The sequence below is a fragment of the Scophthalmus maximus genome, chromosome 6 (genome assembly GCF_022379125.1).
Source record: "Scophthalmus maximus strain ysfricsl-2021 chromosome 6, ASM2237912v1, whole genome shotgun sequence".
In the NCBI taxonomy this organism is placed as follows: domain Eukaryota; kingdom Metazoa; phylum Chordata; class Actinopteri; order Pleuronectiformes; family Scophthalmidae; genus Scophthalmus; species Scophthalmus maximus.
The window spans coordinates 14,709,475-14,728,720 of NC_061520.1; the positions used below are offsets into that span (position 1 = coordinate 14,709,475).

The 19,246-nt window shown below is 40.5% G+C and overlaps 1 protein-coding gene and 1 long non-coding RNA gene across 4 annotated transcripts in view; one reads left to right on the plus strand and one right to left on the minus strand.

Moving 5' to 3' along the window:
* Positions 1-19,246, plus strand: part of scn8ab (sodium channel, voltage gated, type VIII, alpha subunit b) — a 49,215-nt gene that overhangs the window by 11,484 nt on the left and 18,485 nt on the right. For 2 of the 3 annotated variants that reach the window (XM_047332570.1, XM_035630895.2), the window contains 15 exons: positions 2,869-2,987; positions 3,248-3,337; positions 3,439-3,567; positions 4,604-4,695; positions 8,410-8,631; positions 8,821-8,884; positions 11,030-11,171; positions 12,043-12,249; positions 12,330-12,602; positions 13,922-14,278; positions 15,527-15,659; positions 16,107-16,345; positions 17,671-17,844; positions 18,507-18,863; positions 19,033-19,206. In XM_047332570.1, the coding sequence (XP_047188526.1) occupies positions 2,869-2,987; positions 3,248-3,337; positions 3,439-3,567; positions 4,604-4,695; positions 8,410-8,631; positions 8,821-8,884; positions 11,030-11,171; positions 12,043-12,249; positions 12,330-12,602; positions 13,922-14,278; positions 15,527-15,659; positions 16,107-16,345; positions 17,671-17,844; positions 18,507-18,863; positions 19,033-19,206 (2,772 nt within the window). Of the gene's footprint in view, positions 1-2,868; positions 2,988-3,247; positions 3,338-3,438; positions 3,568-4,603; positions 4,696-8,409; positions 8,632-8,820; positions 8,885-11,029; positions 11,172-12,042; positions 12,250-12,329; positions 12,603-13,921; positions 14,279-15,526; positions 15,660-16,106; positions 16,346-17,670; positions 17,845-18,506; positions 18,864-19,032; positions 19,207-19,246 lie in introns of those variants that run through there. The other variant, XM_035630901.2, reaches the window with a different exon arrangement.
* Positions 11,140-16,780, minus strand: LOC118309147. The gene is made up of 5 exons (XR_004793427.1): positions 16,670-16,780; positions 14,096-14,240; positions 12,070-12,222; positions 11,411-11,466; positions 11,140-11,277 (listed from the first exon to the last, which is right to left on the minus strand). It is a non-coding gene; the product is annotated as an uncharacterized LOC118309147 (long non-coding RNA).

The window sequence follows — 19,246 nt, forward strand, 5'->3', positions numbered from 1 at the left end:
CCCTGTTTTAATTATTTTTTTCTATGAATATGTTGATTGTTTAGTGTTGATTAGTTAAACCAACCTCCGAATTTTTTATTTGCAACCAGAGAGAATATATGAGGAAGCAAATCCACAAAAACAAGAAGCTGGGAACTTCCTGCTAAATATCTCAAACGATTAACTATCAAAACATTTGCCAATAACTTATTGTCTACTCTCTTAATCAACCAATTATTTTGGATATTCATAATTGCAATCTCCTAATAGGTGTGTGGGTTAGGAAGACCAAATACAGTCAGTTTTGTGAAGTAACAGACCAGTCTGTGTCAGGACGGGGTCCTGGGATGAAGAGAACATGATTTTTACCCTCCATTGTTTCCCCACTTCGATCTCACTCATCTCAGTTTCCCTCTCTGCTGCACACCTACCCACTCCTCCCATCCTTCTCAGGTTTGGCTCTCTCCCCTCTGCAGCTCTCTGGCTCTCTGTTCTGCATCACTCCCCCTCCACCCCCTCATCTCTCTCTCTCTCTCTCTCCGGCTCCCTCTGCTGCTGTCCCATACCCCTGCAAGCCCCTCTTTATATCTGCTGCTGCTACACACACGCACACATGCACATAACGCACACACGCACACTGCCCTTGGAGCTGCATTCTGCCTCCAGATTTCTTGCATTTGTGGCTTTTTCTTTAAAGCTCTATTCAGAGCATTTCTCCAGCTTTGCAGCAAACAAGACTCGAGGCTCACTCTGCTGGGCTGTGTAGGTGTAGTCATACGATGAGTGAAGCTATGCACCTTCATGCACTTTGTGTGAAGGTCTTTATCATCCTTTGTGCTCCATATGGAGTATTTTATGATCTGGTGCCTGTACACCATCATAGCCACTATTTATGTAACTATGTAACTATTTATTTATCCAGTTCCGCCTGAGCTCCCCAAACATGGTTGAAATGTTAATCCCATCAAATGTGTCGCAGAAAAACTTTCAATTCAAAGACGACGAGTTTGGTGGCTCAAATTCCCTTTCTGTTAACCTACTTTTACATCGTTTGTCAGGGAAATTAGTCAAACCGGGGAAATGGGAGCTTCATAAATCAGTTAACCACCGTGAAGAATGTATCAAACCACAGTAAGTGGAAGTGTTTGATCATGTGATCGGAGCCCATGATTCTCATCGATTGATTACCTATCATTGTAGCAAACAATCAATTTAGGGAATTGCTTGCCATTTGCATCCCTTGTTGTAATTGTGCCAGGTTGCCAAGTTTGCATCAACACATTTTCTGTCTCCAAATCGAATCATTTCATTGACTAACTGAAGCCCCTTCGTAGCCGAATTGTGAATCTTTGTGGGAATTTTGCGAAATTCCATCAAGCTGTAGAGGATGACCTAGGGTGACGCGAAGACAGAGTGATGACAAAACAGACGTGTTCTCAGTAATATAGTGTTCATGCTTCATTCATCTCTGCATGATCAAGTTTTTTTTAATCCTCTACAAATTCATTGATTAACATAAAGAAAATAGTTATGCATGTTGGACATGGTTGTAACATGGTTCTTGGTCAAAAGAAAACTTGATCTTCTTGATCCCTGACAGTTAGCTCTGTAGATTTATTATATATTTATACACTTTTATAATGTGTATTTTAATGTTGAACTATAGTAAACTATTTTCTCTGTGCCACGGGCAAAACAGCAAAAAGATATTTTCAGGTACATGCTCTATAGGCCAAATAGGAGCAGGGGGAGAGAGAGAGGGAGTCCTCTGATGGAGATGGATACATATCGTGGCCACTATTTGATCTGTAATTAGGTTTCAGGACACCACTTGTCTCTGGACACTTATAGTCGTCTCCACAATTCGTTCTAGTGTTTCCCATGGTGTGAACCACAAACTAGTGGAGTGTGTAATTTTGTTGTTGCTGATGTCATATGCATACCAAAGAACAATTTTATCTTCTTCTCTTTCTTTTTCATATATCCCTATCCTTCTTCTAATTATAGTCATTAGGGCCCAAGCTCCACTGACAAAGTCAGAGCGAGGACCTATTGTAATTGAGTGAATTATTATTATTATTATTATTATCAATGCTTGAATGCATTTTAAATTAAAAAATTGAAATTAATTATTACGAATTCAGAAACATTCTTTAATGCTCATCTCTTACAGGACTTCATGTCATGGGTCGAGAGGATGTGGTGAGGGAGGACTAATCCCACATCCTCACAATTGTCTGTGAACCAGCTCTTAACTATTGTGCCTGTATTAAAAAGAAACTGGAGGCAGCAGGAGTTGTAAATGTGAAGTATCCTAGTTTTTTGTTTGTTTGTTAAGTGTGAAATTTTGGGTGCAAACATCTACAAGCTCCTCGGTATGCACAAAGAAACACACTGCTGCCTCACCCCAGTGCCCAGCCCCACTTGGCCCGGTGCTGTTTATGGTTGGGGAGTGGTTGTTGAGAGCCTGGAGTCAGCAGATCTGCCCCTGATCGATGACAGCATTTGCGGTTCTCTTCCAGTAAGAGCTTTAAACTTGGGGAGAAGAGAGAGTCATTTTGCTACAGAGAGCAGAGAGCTTTCCATGCATGCGCCTGTCTGCTGCTGCTGTGAGGACTCAAGTCAAAACGCCATGTTCAGATGGATTTCAGTGTCACCTATATTTTGAGAATCAGCCCTGTAGCTATAGTTCAAAGCAATGCAGTAATGCCCATGACTCAGAGGTGAGCCCAGGACTCGCATCAGCTAATCAACAGTCACGTTACACTCACCTTTTCCTTTTGTTTGAAGGTTTGCAGACAATCTAATGAACAGTGTGTACCATATAATGAATTCTTTGAATGATCTAACTCTCTCTCTCTCTCTCTCTCTCTTTCTCTCTCTCCACAGACATTTATAGTCCTAAACAAAGGGAAAACAATCTTCCGCTTCAGTGCCACGCCCTCCTTGTACATCATAAGCCCTTTTAACCTATTAAGGCGAATAGCCATTAAGATTTTGATACATTCATATCCTTTCAAATGATCCATTGTCTTTGTTTTGCAGTGAATCAAAAACAGATGTTTTAGTATTTAAACATGTTTCTGCTTCTATCACAAGTGAATAGTAAGAGAAGCTTAATGCACTGTAAGCACTAAATCACTGTCTTCTCCCCTCTCTGCCCTCTCCCCTTAAGGTTTTACTCCACTATTAAACTTATCGTAGTTGTTGCTGTATTAAAATCGAATATCTGTTCCCTGTTCAAACTTTCCTTAACTTGTCTTCTCACGTTATTCAGCATGATCATCATGTGTACGATTTTGACCAACTGTATATTCATGACATTTAGTGACCCCCCAGAGTGGTCTAAACAAGTAGAGTAAGTATACATACATACTTCTCCTCAGCAATCATGTCCTTGTTTCTGTGTCTGTCACTGTGTTCAATGTCTTGTCTTCCTTTTTCTTTTCTTTTTTCAAGGTATACCTTCACAGGTATCTATACGTTTGAGTCACTCACAAAAATTGTGGCCCGAGGATTCTGTATAGATGGTTTCACCTTTCTCAGAGACCCATGGAACTGGCTGGATTTCATGGTCATCTCAATGGCGTAAGTATTAAATATGTAGATTATTAAAAGCCTCATGAAACGACACTGCAATTAAAGAAAGAAAGAAAGATTTCAACATGACAAACACATCATGACATTTATCATTTGATTTAGCATAATTTATAAAATATACGTGTGAAAAATAACAACAGGTAACTCCCACATGGCAGCGGAGCTTCCTCACTGCAGACACACGCACACGCACTCCATTAAGATGTGCTACACCTTATGGCTCATGAGACATCAGTGGAGAAGAGCCATCATTTAAGTTACTATGACACCTGTGCTTTTACTTCTATGACAAATGCAATGATTTGCAGTGACAAGCTCTGATGCCAAAAGCACTCCCACACTCACTGCTTTTATCACAGACACTTTATAGTCGCATATTTTTTTGCATCTATTAAAGGTGCTGTAATGCGATGTGGGTCGGTTTGAACATTGACAACTTATTTTTCGTTCCATTCTGAGGATTGTATGGAAGTTCTGACATTCAGTGACATGGTGATTTCACAAGGCTTGGAGTGGATTTGATTTTAGTACAAAAATAAAAATAAAATTTCCCACAACACCCTCCATCCACATCATACCACCTCCATAATGCGCATTAAATATTATGTAACAATCTATTCTTTCTTTCCTCTTGTTTGGGATGGCTGCTGAGTAACTGTATCTAATCCACCTTGCAGGTATATAACAGAGTTTGTAAACCTAGGCAATGTGTCAGCTCTGCGTACGTTCAGGGTTCTGAGGGCTTTGAAAACAATTTCAGTTATCCCAGGTAAGACAGTCCAGGTGTTTGTGTTTGCGGGTGGGCGAGTCACGGGGTTGATGTTAGGTGTGTTTTTGTTTCAGTCCTCCTCTCCTCTTCCTCCTTCGCTCTCTTCCCACTGGTCGGACAGGCGTTCTTTTTCTCACCGTGGTGTCCCCTCCTGGTCTTCGATGGTGGTGCTGGTGTTCATGCGTGCGTGTGTGTTGTTATTGTGTGTTGTGTGTCATGGGGTTCTGTATTGTGTGTCATCCTACCTTGTTACAGATATATAACAGAGTTTGTGGACCTTGGGAATGTCTCGGCGCTGAGAACGTTCAGGGTTCTCCGAGCATTGAAAACTATTTCTGTCATTCCAGGTGAGACTCCCATTTAAACACTAAGGCTGAGCTTACTTTATCTAGTAGCTGTCTTAATTTCTATTACTTTGTTATTGTTTTCCGTTTTCAAGAGTATGTTTTAGATTTTCTACATTTTTTTAAAAATCTTTTGTTTTATGACAAAATCAAAAATGGTAGCGATACATTTTTGATAGGCTTAGCAGTCTGCTGGTAGTCTTGTGGGATCACATGTCCCATAGACAGATGGTATGGTTTGCACCAACTATCTTTCTGTACATAAATACATTTCCAAAACCTTGTTATAATGCAAGGCAAGACATTATTTAGCCATTATATCCATTGAGGATTTTAACTTTAGTGGTTTAACTAACAAAGTTAGGGAAAGTATTATCATGAGAACTGTCCCATCTGGTTTGCATTCACTTTTATTTCAAACACTTATCCAAATTCTCAGATGACACTGCCTTCCCATTTCTTAAGCCTTTTTAGTTCCCTAAGACTGCCAAGCCTAATTTGAAATCACACTGATGCTGCATGAAGCTTTGAGGCAGATGCTTTTTCAAGTTTGGCTTTAAGGGGCTTTTCTCCTGGATTTTGTTTTCTTTTAGTTCAAAAATGTTTTTGATTCAGATTTTTTTTTTTTGGAAGATCTTTGCCCATCCTGTAAGAGTAAGGGAAACAAATAATAGATAATTCTCATATATAAGCAAAATTCTGCACATATTTGTCAAACTTTATAGGGAACACCTTATTAATGACATTATTTATAGGGAACACGATAAAATACGTTTATACATTTGCTTATACATTAAATAAACTCACAATGGTTGTAAAACATGACACATTTTAACATAGACAATTATGTAGACACAATGAAGTCAGTGTATGTAAGTACATATACACACAAGCTCCCACAAAACACTCAGTACAGTCACCCTCCAGCATGTAGCGCTCAGCGAAACCAGCCTGAGGGCTCACCCAACACCCACAAGAGCAAGAGAAAGTTTGCCTGGGATGGCAGTGGTCCTTCATGTTAAAGCAAGGTCACCATCATGGTTTACAGACAAGTGATGCTGACAAAGACTCAATTCCTTCAGCCTTGGCGTTTAAATGACCTGCATGCCACCTCTCATTGCCCCTCCCAACCTCCAACCCTTCCTCGCCTGTCCTCTCTTTCTCCTCCTCACTTCCTGCTCCCTTGACTGAGCCTAGTTCTGGCTGCTTGCTGTTTTTGTAAGGCTGCTGTCTTCATTTGATTTGTTGGATGCAGTATATAATTAATAACTGCGGTTAGTTAGGGATGATTCCACAGATGAACACAAAAAGAAAAGGGAAATCGTAATCTCATGATACAATTTGCCTTCTCCAGATGGATCCTACATCCAGCTGCAGTTCTCTCTGCTCTTGCTCAGTGTAAAAAAAACATGGAGGAGTTATTGTAATATGTGCAAATGAAAATGTGTTTTTCTGATGGTAAACATCCCAAATAGCTGCGGTGTTTGTTGTGTCTGTTGTGGTGATGAGGAAAAAAAACTGAATGTAACCTTTATGCAACTTGTATTACATACTAAATAGCAAGCTGAAATAGCAGAGTTTGGATAATGTTTTGTTAATTTTAGTGCAAAATCTATTCACAATAGCCAGACATGGGCAACTTTTAACATTAGGCTTTTGTTATTGATGGAGGTTTTTCTAAAATACAAAGGTGATTGGAGTTAGAACTTAATCTCATATGCTCAGCTCTTGTCTCTTTAAAAAAACTGACTTTAAAGTATTTTACTTGAGCTGTGACAAACGACCAACAACCTAATCCAAATCCTTAGCTGAGCTGCTAACCCAATAATAATCAGCTTCATCAGGACTGTGTGTGGTTTGATCAGTGGCCTGGCAACATAAGGAAACTACTAAACAACTGTGATCAGATTCAGACACATCACACAAACTGATGATCCAAGAATAGGAAGTTACACGGTATCTTATAAGTCTAATTTTATCCACAATTATTCAATAGACCCCCTTTGAGTCAGACTGGGAAACCGTGCAAAATGCAGAATCCAGTATTAGACTGTCGAAACAATGAAAAACAGAAAAACATGAGTGAGGAAGCACTGACACGTGTGATGGTGTACACAAGCATGTCATTCAATGATAATACTGAAAACAGTCAAGTGGTTCTTACAAAGGAATTAGAACAATACTTATATCCAGCAAATATGAACACGTGTAGTGTAATTGTATGTGTAAATTGTTTTTCTAAAAACTACCAATAGTCCACAGATTTCTAACGACACAAACTCTCTAAATGAGCATGAAAGGAAACAATGTAAGTCAACAGCAAGAGCATCAGCAAAGGAAAGGAGAACGGGGTTTCTCCTCCCAGCAAATGTGGAGATGCTGAACAACATGTTCTTCTGCCTCAACTGCCTCTCAGCATGACAGGAGATATTAAGCCCTCAAGCCAACACACACACACACAAAAGTCTTGCTTTTTTTATAACCTCATAGGAATACCTGTACAGTTATTGCACTGTGCTTACATTATTTATGTTTGGAAAATTCCAATTTCTGCACCAAATATCTTTCTCACCCAAACTAGGTTCTAAGCTTTCATCTCTGTACTGTAGGTCTATTGTGGTAGTCCTGTACCATAGTGTTTTATGGAGCAATCACTTTACATTCAATTCATTTAGCTGACAATCTTATCTAACGCGACTTACAATAAGTGCATTCAGCCATAGAGATATTACCCAAAAACGAGCAACAAAAATGCTCATTTTAGAATCTTTCAATTTTTTTAATTTATAGAATTACACAATTCTATAGCAATTAACTTATTTCCTTCCGCTAAGGTCGTTATGTTTTCATTTGTTTGTTGTTTGGTTGTTTGGTTGGCTTGTTTGGCATTTGCCCTGTCGCTCCTCTGAGTGCCTTTCTAGTAACATTTGTATGATAGTACCATAAACTTAGCTTATTACATTTATACATTTTTTAAGCTGCTCAGATAGAAAAAACTGAGGTAAAGCTGGAAAATAATGATTTAACAATAAACGTATTATTCTCAACTCACTACCCCAACTCACATACCAGTGCTTACCTGAAGCGTTTTTGTTATTAAAATACTTTATTATGATTATTCAAACAAAAATTTCACAACCAACCTTCATTTTATGACAAAATGGAGCCCATGAGACACTGAATTACAATCAGTGTAAATGCTTACATCAAATGATAAATACCAACTTCACGGGTAGCAACTATCTGATTAGTTAATTAAAAAGAGACAGCAGCCTGAACTACAGATTTCCATCCAGGAAGGAATGACAGAAACATCCGGTTTTATACAGTAAAAGAATGCACAAGACACACTGACAGTCGATTTCTGGTGTTGAGGCTTTGCATCACCGGGTGTAGTCCCTTGTGAAATATGTAGTTTTGACGCCTGCCAAAATTATGCCAAGAAGAGACTGCACAGCATAGGGTTAAATACAGTATTAGATATACATTATCCAACTTAGATTTTTTTTTCTCTATATGACTTGTCAGCTTTAAAACAAAATGTAGATTTTCGACTCTTGCGGTGCCGCAAGTTGTAAGTCTTTTTTCATTTGTGTGTGTGCAGGCGCATTTTAATGTAATTGCGTGTGTGAATGTGAGTTCGCCTGTTTTAATGTATGTGCGCCTGTGCACATTTGTACGTGTGTGTGCATGTGTTTATTGTGTATTGACTAACAGGCCTGAAGACCATTGTGGGTGCCTTGATCCAGTCTGTGAAGAAGCTTTCGGATGTGATGATCCTGACCGTCTTCTGTCTCAGCGTCTTTGCCCTGATTGGACTTCAGCTCTTCATGGGGAACCTGCGGAATAAATGTGTAATCTGGCCAATAAACATGACTGAACAGGTCCTGCCAAATGGCAGCAAGGGCTTGGACTGGGACACGTACATCATGAATGAGAGTGAGTGATTACCTTGGAATGTAACTAGTTGCACATAACTAAAATTAGGGTTTGATACGTGTGGATTTAATTTTGGTCATTTTGTTTTTGAGTAGCGTTCTTCTGATCTAAACAAGTAACAAAAACCTTGAATAATGTAAGTGCCCAGTGGCTCATGCAAATAATTGTTCTGGTTTTTTTTTCTGACAGAAAATTTCTACTTCATCCCTGGTCAGCTTGATGCTCTAATATGTGGAAACAGTTCTGACTCAGGGTATGTCAGTTCACTAAATGCATGCCTCCAGAAGTGATATCTGTTTTCTGTAGGTGTCTCCTGTTTTTCTGTCCTTTCACACGTCCTGTGATACACTTATACACATCATCAGTGATTTTACCAGGGGTTGGGTGTTTCGGGTGTGTCTACTTGTGTCCAAGTAGCATGTGCAGGTCAGGGGTCACCTTTCTCTTCAGCATCAGTATTGTTCCTGAGAGCGCTCTTCCCGTACAGTCATGTGATGCCAAGGAGCAACCACAGAGCAGCCAGGTCTCTGCATCTGTCCTGCGACTTCGGACAACCGAGTGACCACTTCTGTGTGCTCAGTGCATCCTGGGACCATCAAGACTCCTTATGTTTTTAATTGAGGTGTCGATGTGTGAGTTATTCCTGGCATTGAGTTACTGGAGGCTGTATCGCTTTCAATGCTTAGGAGTGAGATGCTCCTGAATTGCTTGATAGTTCCTGCATGCGTCTCTTTTGGAATAGAGGCATCCTCTGGAATTCTCCACTTGTCCATGCCCTCCTGCTCCTCCAGATCACCTTGCGGACCCTCCACAGTTGCCACACGAGCCTGAGGCATTTGTTGTAAACTCCACTCAGGCTTGGGGTCAAGGTCATTCTAGGGCCCTGTCGACCTCCTGGATCTCCTAGGTCTTGAACTCGATCGCACGTTCTTTAGTGATATCAAAGCCCAATTCTTTGTCTCTCTGTGCCACTGTAGGCTTTGTGTTACGATCGGTCAATCTCTATTGAGTATGCCAGGTGTCCAATCTGTTCATTCAGGTTCTCAGTGAAGACAAAGGGGGTTTGCCATGAACACCACTTGCATTCTTGCTCTCTCTCTCTCTCTCTCTCTGCCCCTCACTTGGTTCCATTCTGCTCTTCAGTGGGCGATGACTTCCTTCCTCACAATGTTCTTAACATCTGCTGAAGTGGCTTATTCCTCCACCCTTTCTTGTAAGTGCTGCCTCCTTAGAGATTTCAGCCACTGTCTTAGCTGGGTGATTGTCTCCTACCAGTTTTCCGTCCAGAGTTTCTAGTCACCCACTGCTTCATAACACCTCAGCAGTGATTCTGTCACTGATGGTTGACATTACCTGGTGCTTCTTGTCTACATCACCCTTGGCTGTGGCTCAAAGATCCCATCCAGATTTTCATCAAACTGGAGCTACTCTTTCTGTCACGTGTCAGCCGCTTGACTCATTGATGTTCAGATCTGCCTTGGCATGGATCTTGTGGTGTGTGGAGGTTCCGGCCATGGGGATGACTCTAGGCCTGGCTCCTCCTGCATCTCAAAGGTTAATGATCCTGTACATTGTACCACTTATGCCCCCCTCAAGTTTCTAATATAGGCCTGGTGGCTCTTCAGGCCCAATCATACTTAACAAAAAGGCAAACAGCCTTAATTAGCATTTAACCAAGAAATTGGTTCTACACATATTAAAATGCTATTTTAGTCATTATTGTGCCAATATTCAGGCACAAAACATTTTAGCAATTAACAAAGTAAACTGTATGGGTATATTTTGTACTGTATTGAGATTATTTTGTACTCACGTACAAATACAGTCTAAGTAGGCATAATTCATGAGTTATTTTTTCTTGCTTTTGAAAAGGTCATGAAGCAGAGCCCGACCGATATGGATTTTTGGTATCTGATATCAATATTAGGAAGTACCAGATTTCCGATAGTGTTACATCGGCATATATATATATTCTATCTGTCAATGATTCCTAAAATGTAATTGAGGCTTGTTATTTAAGTTGAACCATAAATTTTATCTTAAATAACTACAAATAAAAGAAAACACAAATACAACCACATATATATAGGTTTAATGGAGAAAAAACATAAATTACAAAAACATACATTTATTCTACTTAAAATGCAAACATAAATGCATGATATTATCTGCGAACTAATATATCGGTCAGGCTCTAATATTAAGGGAAGTATTATCAATATCTTACTCATAATACTGTACATGTGGCACAAGCAAACATCTACACACTTATCAAGACATCTTTCAAGATCATTTTTCATTCACTGATGCATATATCTGTAAATTATTACTGTGTTAATCCAGCACATTTCAGTCATTTATTAAGTTACTGTTCTTACATCGCTGTGTTTCCTTTTAGACGATGTCCAGAGGGATTTATGTGTATGAAAGCTGGAAGGAACCCCAACTACGGTTACACCAGCTTTGACAGCTTTGGATGGGCTTTCCTCACCCTCTTCCGCCTCATGACCCAAGACTTCTGGGAAAATCTTTACATGCTGGTAAAGCAGTGTTTTTTCCCCCGAATTCCTCTGTCTCTTCTCCGCTGTCTCAAATTGACACATAATTGCCCGGAGGAAGCAAAGAGCAGGACTTTCTTTCTTATACCTGTTTAAGAGAATTTCATTAGAGCCTCTCTAGTCCTCTGCAGCTAAACAGAAATGTAAAAGACTCCCTAAGCAGCACTAATGATTTTGTCATCACTTCATCATAAAAAATGTATACACCGTCACTATAATACCTGAATGAATCAGCAAAAGTGCCGGCCAGCAGCTCCCCCCTCAGTTTATTTGCCCTCTGAATAAAAGCAAATCAAGGACAGCTGATCAGAAATACTGTAGCCTGAAGTGTGTGACTTGAGTTTTGCATCTTTTATTTAAGAATTTTCAAAATAATTCTTAAAAATGTGGCATTGTGCATTTGTGTTGAATCAACTAATTATTTTTGAATGACCTTTAGAGCAGCCAAATTTATTTCTAAGAGAACACTGAAACATTATGATACCTCTGCCTTCTTTAGTCCTCTCGTACCAAAAGCATTTCTTTACTCCTACACAGCTGCACCAACACAGTTATAATAAATTCACTTCATTTGGCCCCTCTTTCTCTTTCTCTTACTCTGTGTGGCTGTACGTGAGTTTGTTAAAACTGGGAACCTTGGCATTTTTTTTCTGGAGTAAACAATGCAGTAGATATACAGGGACCGGCAATGCTGAAAAACGATGCACAGCCTCTCTGCATAAATAAGAAAGTGTTTTACTGGTATGCATTTTATCAATAGGACATTGTGTCTGTTTAAAACTAAATCTTCCCTGTTAAGTCACTCTAAATCTATGATTCATTCTCATTGATTTGTCTCTGTGTTTTCTGTCAGACTCTGCGAGCGGCAGGGAAGACCTACATGATCTTCTTCGTGCTTGTCATCTTCGTCGGCTCCTTCTACCTGGTGAATCTCATCTTGGCTGTGGTGGCTATGGCTTATGAGGAGCAGAACCAGGCCACCATTGAGGAGGCGGAGCAGAAAGAGGCCGAATTCAAGGCCATGCTGGAGCAGCTGAAGAGGCAGCAGGAGGAAACACAGGTTGGTCTTGTTCTCTCAAACGTATACACATAAACCCAATTTTTAGAGTTTATTGTTATCACATGCCCTTTTTTTCTCAGGCTGCTGCCATGGCAACATCTGCAGGCACTGTGTCTGAGGCTGCGTTAGAGGATGAAGGAGGGGGCCAGTTGTCCCGCAGCTCCTCTGAGGTTTCCAAGCTGAGCTCCAAGAGTGCCAAGGAACGTCGCAATCGCAAAAAGAAATGGCGTCAGAAAGAGCAAGAGAAAGAGAAGGGAGACAGCGAAAAGGTTGTGTCAGACGATGGCAGCAAGAAAAGCACCATTCGTTTCCCTGGAAGCCGGCTGGGGAGGAAGACATCCATCATGAACCAGGTAAAATTACCAAGAAAACTATACAGTAAATGCACTAAGTTTGACTTAGCATGTGTTTATGCAAAACACCCACTCTTTCATACTAATAGTGATGTTCCTGGAAGAATATGGTGTTTCCTGTCTTCAGACAACATAGACCCTATCCAGGTAACCAATCTTTGGTAGATTAGCTTGTGTTCAGATCGGCTACATCCTCCCCTTGCCCTTCTCTCTTGAGCCACAGCCATCTTGAGGCCCTCACTAGTGGCTCTCATTCGCCTTTCTTTTTCCATGATTAAGGTGTTGTGGTATTTAGAGATTAGGCTTCAAAGCCTCTGAATTCAACTTCAAGGTTCTCCAACCCCTTTGCCTGCAGTCCATCATATCATACTCAAATTTTCTATTAAAGATTCCAAACGATATTACCAGAAGGACTTCCAGCTTCAGCAAGATAATTTGTTTGGCAGCTTCTGTCAGAGTGCTGGTTGCATTGTGCTCGGTGACCTCAACCTACCTCCAGAGGTCAATTTACAGCTGCCAGTACTTTGCAAAGACCAGGATTCCAGTGGATTTTTTTTCTCTTTTCTTTTTTTATACTGATGTTGGCTTTTTCCCAGGCTCTGATGGAATTGATGGTGTTATGAAGGGGCAGGCCTTTTAACTCCAGTCTATGTCTACATTTATGGGTTGGGCAGTGATCTTCAAGATTCTATGTCTTTTCATCTGCGTCTACCTAATCAGCTAATTTGGTCCCTGTAGAACCAGTCTTCAGCCTGGTATGGGATCTGTGGTCGTTGTCAGGTCCTCCATAAAAGCCCTGACTTTGTGACCTTAATCTTGTACCAGAGGGATGTAACAAATCCAGAGGAGAAGTTCATTTTCAAGCTGTCTTGTCCAGCTGCCTTGCATGGATGCCCTCACTGACCAGCCACTAGAATTCTGCTCTCAATGACTTCAAACAAGCTGTTTTCCCTGTTGGCTTCAGACTATGGAACAATGGCACTCAGAAAATTTAATAAATTACTGGGTTTGGTATATGACCAGTCCCACCTTCATCATTCTATGTATTTATAAATTATTTTTGCTTAACTGCGAAGACTGCTTTCAATGTAATAATGTTAGTTTTTGGTATAACCAAATAGGAAAAGCTTTATCACAAAACTTAACTCACTACAACTTGGATGAAAGCACAACACAACTGACTTTGTTAGTTCCAGATCAAAAAAATCACTTTAGCATTTCTGTCGTCTGTTTGATGTTGGACTGTTTCCTAGCTACCTCCTCCTGTTTGTAATAAACCCTCAACTCTCTGTCTGTATACCTTGTGTCTCCCATGCCAGTCACTACTGAGCATCCCGGGCTCACCCTTCATGTCGCGCCACAACAGCCGCAGCAGCATCTTCAGCTTCAAAGGCCGTTCCAAGGACATGGGTTCAGAGAACGAGTTTGCAGACGACGAGCATAGTACAGTAGAGGAGAGCGAAGACCGCCGGGGCTCCCTGTTTATCCCTTACCGCCGCAACAGCTACAGTGGCTACAGCCAAGGCTCATCACGCATCCACCCGCTGGCACCCCACTCTGGAGGGAAGAGGAACAGCACAGTGGACTGCAATGGCGTGGTGTCTCTCATCGGCCCTGGGCCTGGCAGACGGCTTCTGCCTGAGGTGAAAATAGATAAGGCAGCCACTGATGACAGTGTAAGGACGTCCATGGGACACCAATAAAGTTTAGGCATGATGGTGGTGGCCCTGGTCTCTGCAGCTTCTCCTTCACTACCTCCTTCCCTTGACTCTTGTCCTTTAACTCAGGAGCTCCCCTTTCCTACCCTGAATATCTAGAATATTCTTTCTTATCATTTTATATTTGTCATTTACACTTCCAACCTGAATCTAATTCCTTGTCTGTTGCTCCTTTTATAACAGCCCCAGAAGGCACTAACCAGCTGAAACACTATCCACAATCTCACTGCCTCACCAGCATCATGATTATCTTTTCATTGATTCATATCTAATAATAAAACAATATGATATCAACCCACCCTAACAATTCTGCTACTAAACAAACGTCTATGCTGTTGTTATTATTCCTAAAAAACTACACCATCGAAACATTTCGCAGGATAAAATTCTGTCTACTTAGTGTGACTTTCAATTCTTTTTGACTATCCATCCTCCTACTGTTTTCTACCCCTCTATATCTTTTTGTCATTTTTTTCCTTTCACTCTCTTTCTGTCTCCCTCTCTTTCCTTCTTGTCCTAATTTTTCCTCTGCTCCTGAGCCATTGGATGGTGCAACAAATCAGAATTTATTTTTGCTATAATGATAATTTTCCTGATTCCAGCTAGCATGGTGGACCCCTCTTTTATTCTCAAAACCAATCTACCTGCTTTTACCTTTTTACCTCTCAACATGTAGCATGTTGTAGCAGCAAATGTTAAGTTCCCTATGTTCATGACATGCATGCCATTGCATGTCATTTAGTGTTGCTTTATCATGGGTTGTAGTAATAATGTACATTTAACAGTCGTAGGTTTGAAAAGTGCAACATAAATTTTCAAATAAAAGCCAGAATATTAATCATATTAATATAATTACATCTATAAAAATCTTTTGAAATTTGAAATAGTATTATCTCAAATAAGGGTTTTTAGGGAAGACCTGAGTTTTGGTAAATTAAGCCACACTTTGAGAATTTGCAGTATTCATTTTAAATCTGTTGTATGATATGTTGCAGGAAATTATTGAATGGAACACACCAGGTGGAATTGCAAATTGTAAAATAACATAATATGATATCACAAGCTGTGATTTTGAATCTTCTGAGCAAACCTAGAGCATCATTTATCATTTCAAAAGCTTATCAATGTAAGTTTTGATGTGTTCGTTCAGTAGGCATTCATGTGAGTACTATCTCTGACTGACATTATGTCTTTCTCCGAGTGCAGACTACAGACGTGGAGATTAAGAAGAAGCACTCTGGCTCTCTTATGGTGTCTGTGGATCAGCTCAACTCCTCCTTCAAAGGAAAGGACCGGGCCAACAGTCAGATGAGCGTAGTCACCAACACACTGATTGACGGTAGTTACAGCACACATGTTTAAGTTTTTCATCCTAAAAATGGTTAAATCCAAATGCTATTAAAGTTTAGACCCTGTACAGAAACATGATCTGCGGTATTCAGATAAAAACTTTCAATGGGCCAGTATCAACTGTTGGATGTCAACAAACTATGAGCTGATGTGTGGATCTCTTTGGTAGATTTTTCCTCAATTTATACAAGTTGCATCTAGTTTTCACCGGATTATTATCACGGTTCAGTCAAGATGAGGTCTAGAAAATGCAGCACTTGTTACAGTACATATTGACATCTTCTTTATGCAGACAAGATGGTGCCCGTTACTCGCGAGGAAACCAAACAACTGAAAAAATATATTGATTTTGTGACTTTCGAGACTCACTCTGATTGGTTTTGTTTTTCTCGCCCTGGCATTTTGGTTTTTATTTTGTCTTCATCTCCTCCTGCAGAGTTGGAAGAGTCTCAGAGGAAGTGTCCTCCCTGTTGGTACAAGTTTGCCAACACCTTCCTCATCTGGGAGTGCTTTCCCCAGTGGCTGAAGATCAAGCACATAGTCTACTTGATCGTCATGGACCCATTTGTTGACCTGGCAATCACCATCTGTATCGTCCTTAATACTCTCTTCATGGCCATGGAGCACTACCCCATGACGGAACAGTTTGAGGGGGTTCTGTCAGTTGGCAACCAGGTGAGAAAGCAAAGCTTTTCTATTGTCCTTTACTGCACCACTGCCATTTGTTATTCGAACATTTCTATGCCTTGAAACTCAGCATCTCTCTCAGGAGTTACAGAAGCATTGCAGGTTCAGTTTGCCCCACCTACATAACCTCAAACCAATACATCAAAGCATCATTTGGTATGTGCACTTAAGAATACACACGCAGAGTATACAAAGGACTCTGATGGGGTCTCATTAAAGATTTAGTTCCATTTTAATGCAGCCAGCCAGCCTGCTCCCCAAACTCTCACCCCCACTCAAGTCTCTCTCCTGCTTCCGTTTCATCCCGCTTACCTCAACTCTACTGAACCCTTTCCGATTCTCTCTCTCTCTCTCTCCGTTACATGTACAAAGACACACACAACATAGCACTATTACTAATAAGGCTTGTCACTGACATGTCCAGGACTGGTTTGGCAGAGCACATATTAAAGAGGTGTACAGCAGACATTGAGCTCCGCCCTCGCTGTCACATATCAGTGTAGCACAGCTGTCTGAGTGCAGCAGTATTGGCACAGTGTCAGTACTAAGACAGGAAATGAGATCACTGGGATTGGCACGCAGTCAGGACTGAAACAGGAACTGAAGTCAAAGGAATCGCTGTGGTGTGATGGATGGTGCAGTATGAATCATTGGATGTTCTCTGCAGTGCCGATTGGGCACTTGATTAGCTGTTGGGTGGACAATATGGGAAAGGCTCAGAATACTACAGCTCCACACAAGTCCTGCCAGAACAGAGTGCCACTGCTCTGTGACCTTGCCCTGTCAGAGGAGCTTTCAATCTAATCTTTAATCATTACTACATCAAACAGAATGCTTTGTAAGCAATCATTCTTGATTATTCTAGAATAATAAAAGAATTTTAAATTTGCCCTTCATGCCATATGCCATTATTGGTAATCTTTACAGTAATCTTTAAAGATTGAAAACTTGTAAGTCGGATATTTTAAGTAGTTTAATCTACGAAAATAAAACTGAAATGATTTTTTACTGCTACTGAAAGTTTTCATTCAATGGTAATGTCACGCTGGCCTCGTAGATCAACTAAAATGTCCAACCAATAAAGTAAGCACAAAGCCCACTAAAATCCCATTGTTCTACAATTTATATTCATCACTTTCTGTGTACATCATCCCACACTATCGATTTTCACAATGGATTAAATTGATTTACATTTTTTGTGGGAGAATTGTAAATTCAATCCCACATTTTTGGAGTAAATTTTAAGTGCATCCAATTTAAAAACAATAAAATTAAATAAGAAAATAATCAGGATATTCTGTGTGGCTCCATAGGTTTTCACAGCTATCTTTGCTGGTGAGATGTTCGCCAAGCTGGTTGCCATGGATCCCTACTACTACTTTCAGGAAGGCTGGAACTGCTTTGATGGCTTCATCGTGACTCTGAGTTTAGTTGAGCTGGGACTGGCAGATGTGGAGGGTCTGTCAGTGCTCAGGTCTTTCCGACTGGTAAGTGACCATCAAGTATAAGTCATATTATTGATGAACGACTCCTGTTCAAAAGACTGATTTGAAAAACAATATTCATCTTTGAACTGTAAAGCTGATGCTTTATGGAGCTGCTAACCCTATGCTTCTAGTCATGACCTAAGATCTTCTAACCAACTCTTGCTAGTAGTTCATAAGACAAGGCTGGTAACTAAGGGTGACTGGGCTTTTGGCACCAGGGCCCATGGCTGTGGAATTCTTTGCCGTAGGAGATTAGACTTGTCAGCACCTGTTTTTAATTATTGCCTATAAATATATATATTAATTGGAAAGTCAGATTTTTCACTGGTTTTAACTGATGTTGTTTTTATTATTTCCTTTTTGATATTTTGTTATATTTTAAGTGCTCTAGAAATCATTTTCATTAATAATAATAATTTTTTATAATATTTTTTCCTATTGAACTACTATACGATTGTGTTGTTCATTTGCTTTAACTGTAAATAATTTGAATGTCTCTGCCTGTGACTAACCAAATGTCAATGACATGTTGGCAGAGCATTTGCTTCACATGATGTTTAAATGAAATCCAAACATTTGAGTCCAATCATTGCCACACCATTTGAATCCCTGTCCTAATAGGAATAACTGTGGAATATTCATGTTTCCTGTTTCTCTCGTAGTTAAGAGTGTTCAAATTGGCCAAATCGTGGCCCACCCTCAACATGCTGATCAAGATCATTGGTAACTCAGTGGGAGCTCTGGGAAATCTGACCCTGGTGCTGGCCATCATCGTCTTCATCTTCGCTGTGGTGGGAATGCAGCTGTTTGGCAAAAACTACAAGGACTGTGTGTGTAAGATCGCGGTGAGCTGTAAGCTGCCTCGCTGGCACATGCATGACTTCTTCCACTCCTTCCTGATTGTGTTCAGAGTGCTGTGTGGGGAGTGGATTGAGACCATGTGGGACTGTATGGAGGTGGCGGGACAGACCATGTGTCTCACTGTCTTCATGATGGTCATGGTCATCGGAAACCTTGTGGTAAGAAAAGACAAAGATCACACACACACACACACACACACACACACACACACACACACACACACACACACACACACACACACACACACAGTGTAGATGAATGATAGTTTCCCATCTGTTTACTGTGAGTGTATGGGTGTTAAATCTTTTGTGATGTTTTTTTTCTGAGGTGCTGAACCTGTTCCTGGCCTTGCTGCTGAGCTCATTTAGCGCAGACAACCTTGCTGCCACAGATGATGATGGGGAACCCAACAACCTCCAGCTTGCGGTTGCCCGCATTAAGATAGGGATTGCCTGGTTCAAGGTCAACTTTCGGGTCTTTGTGGCTACAGTGCTCAAGAAGGTACTTGTTGTTGGTTGGGTTATTAAATAACATGAACTGT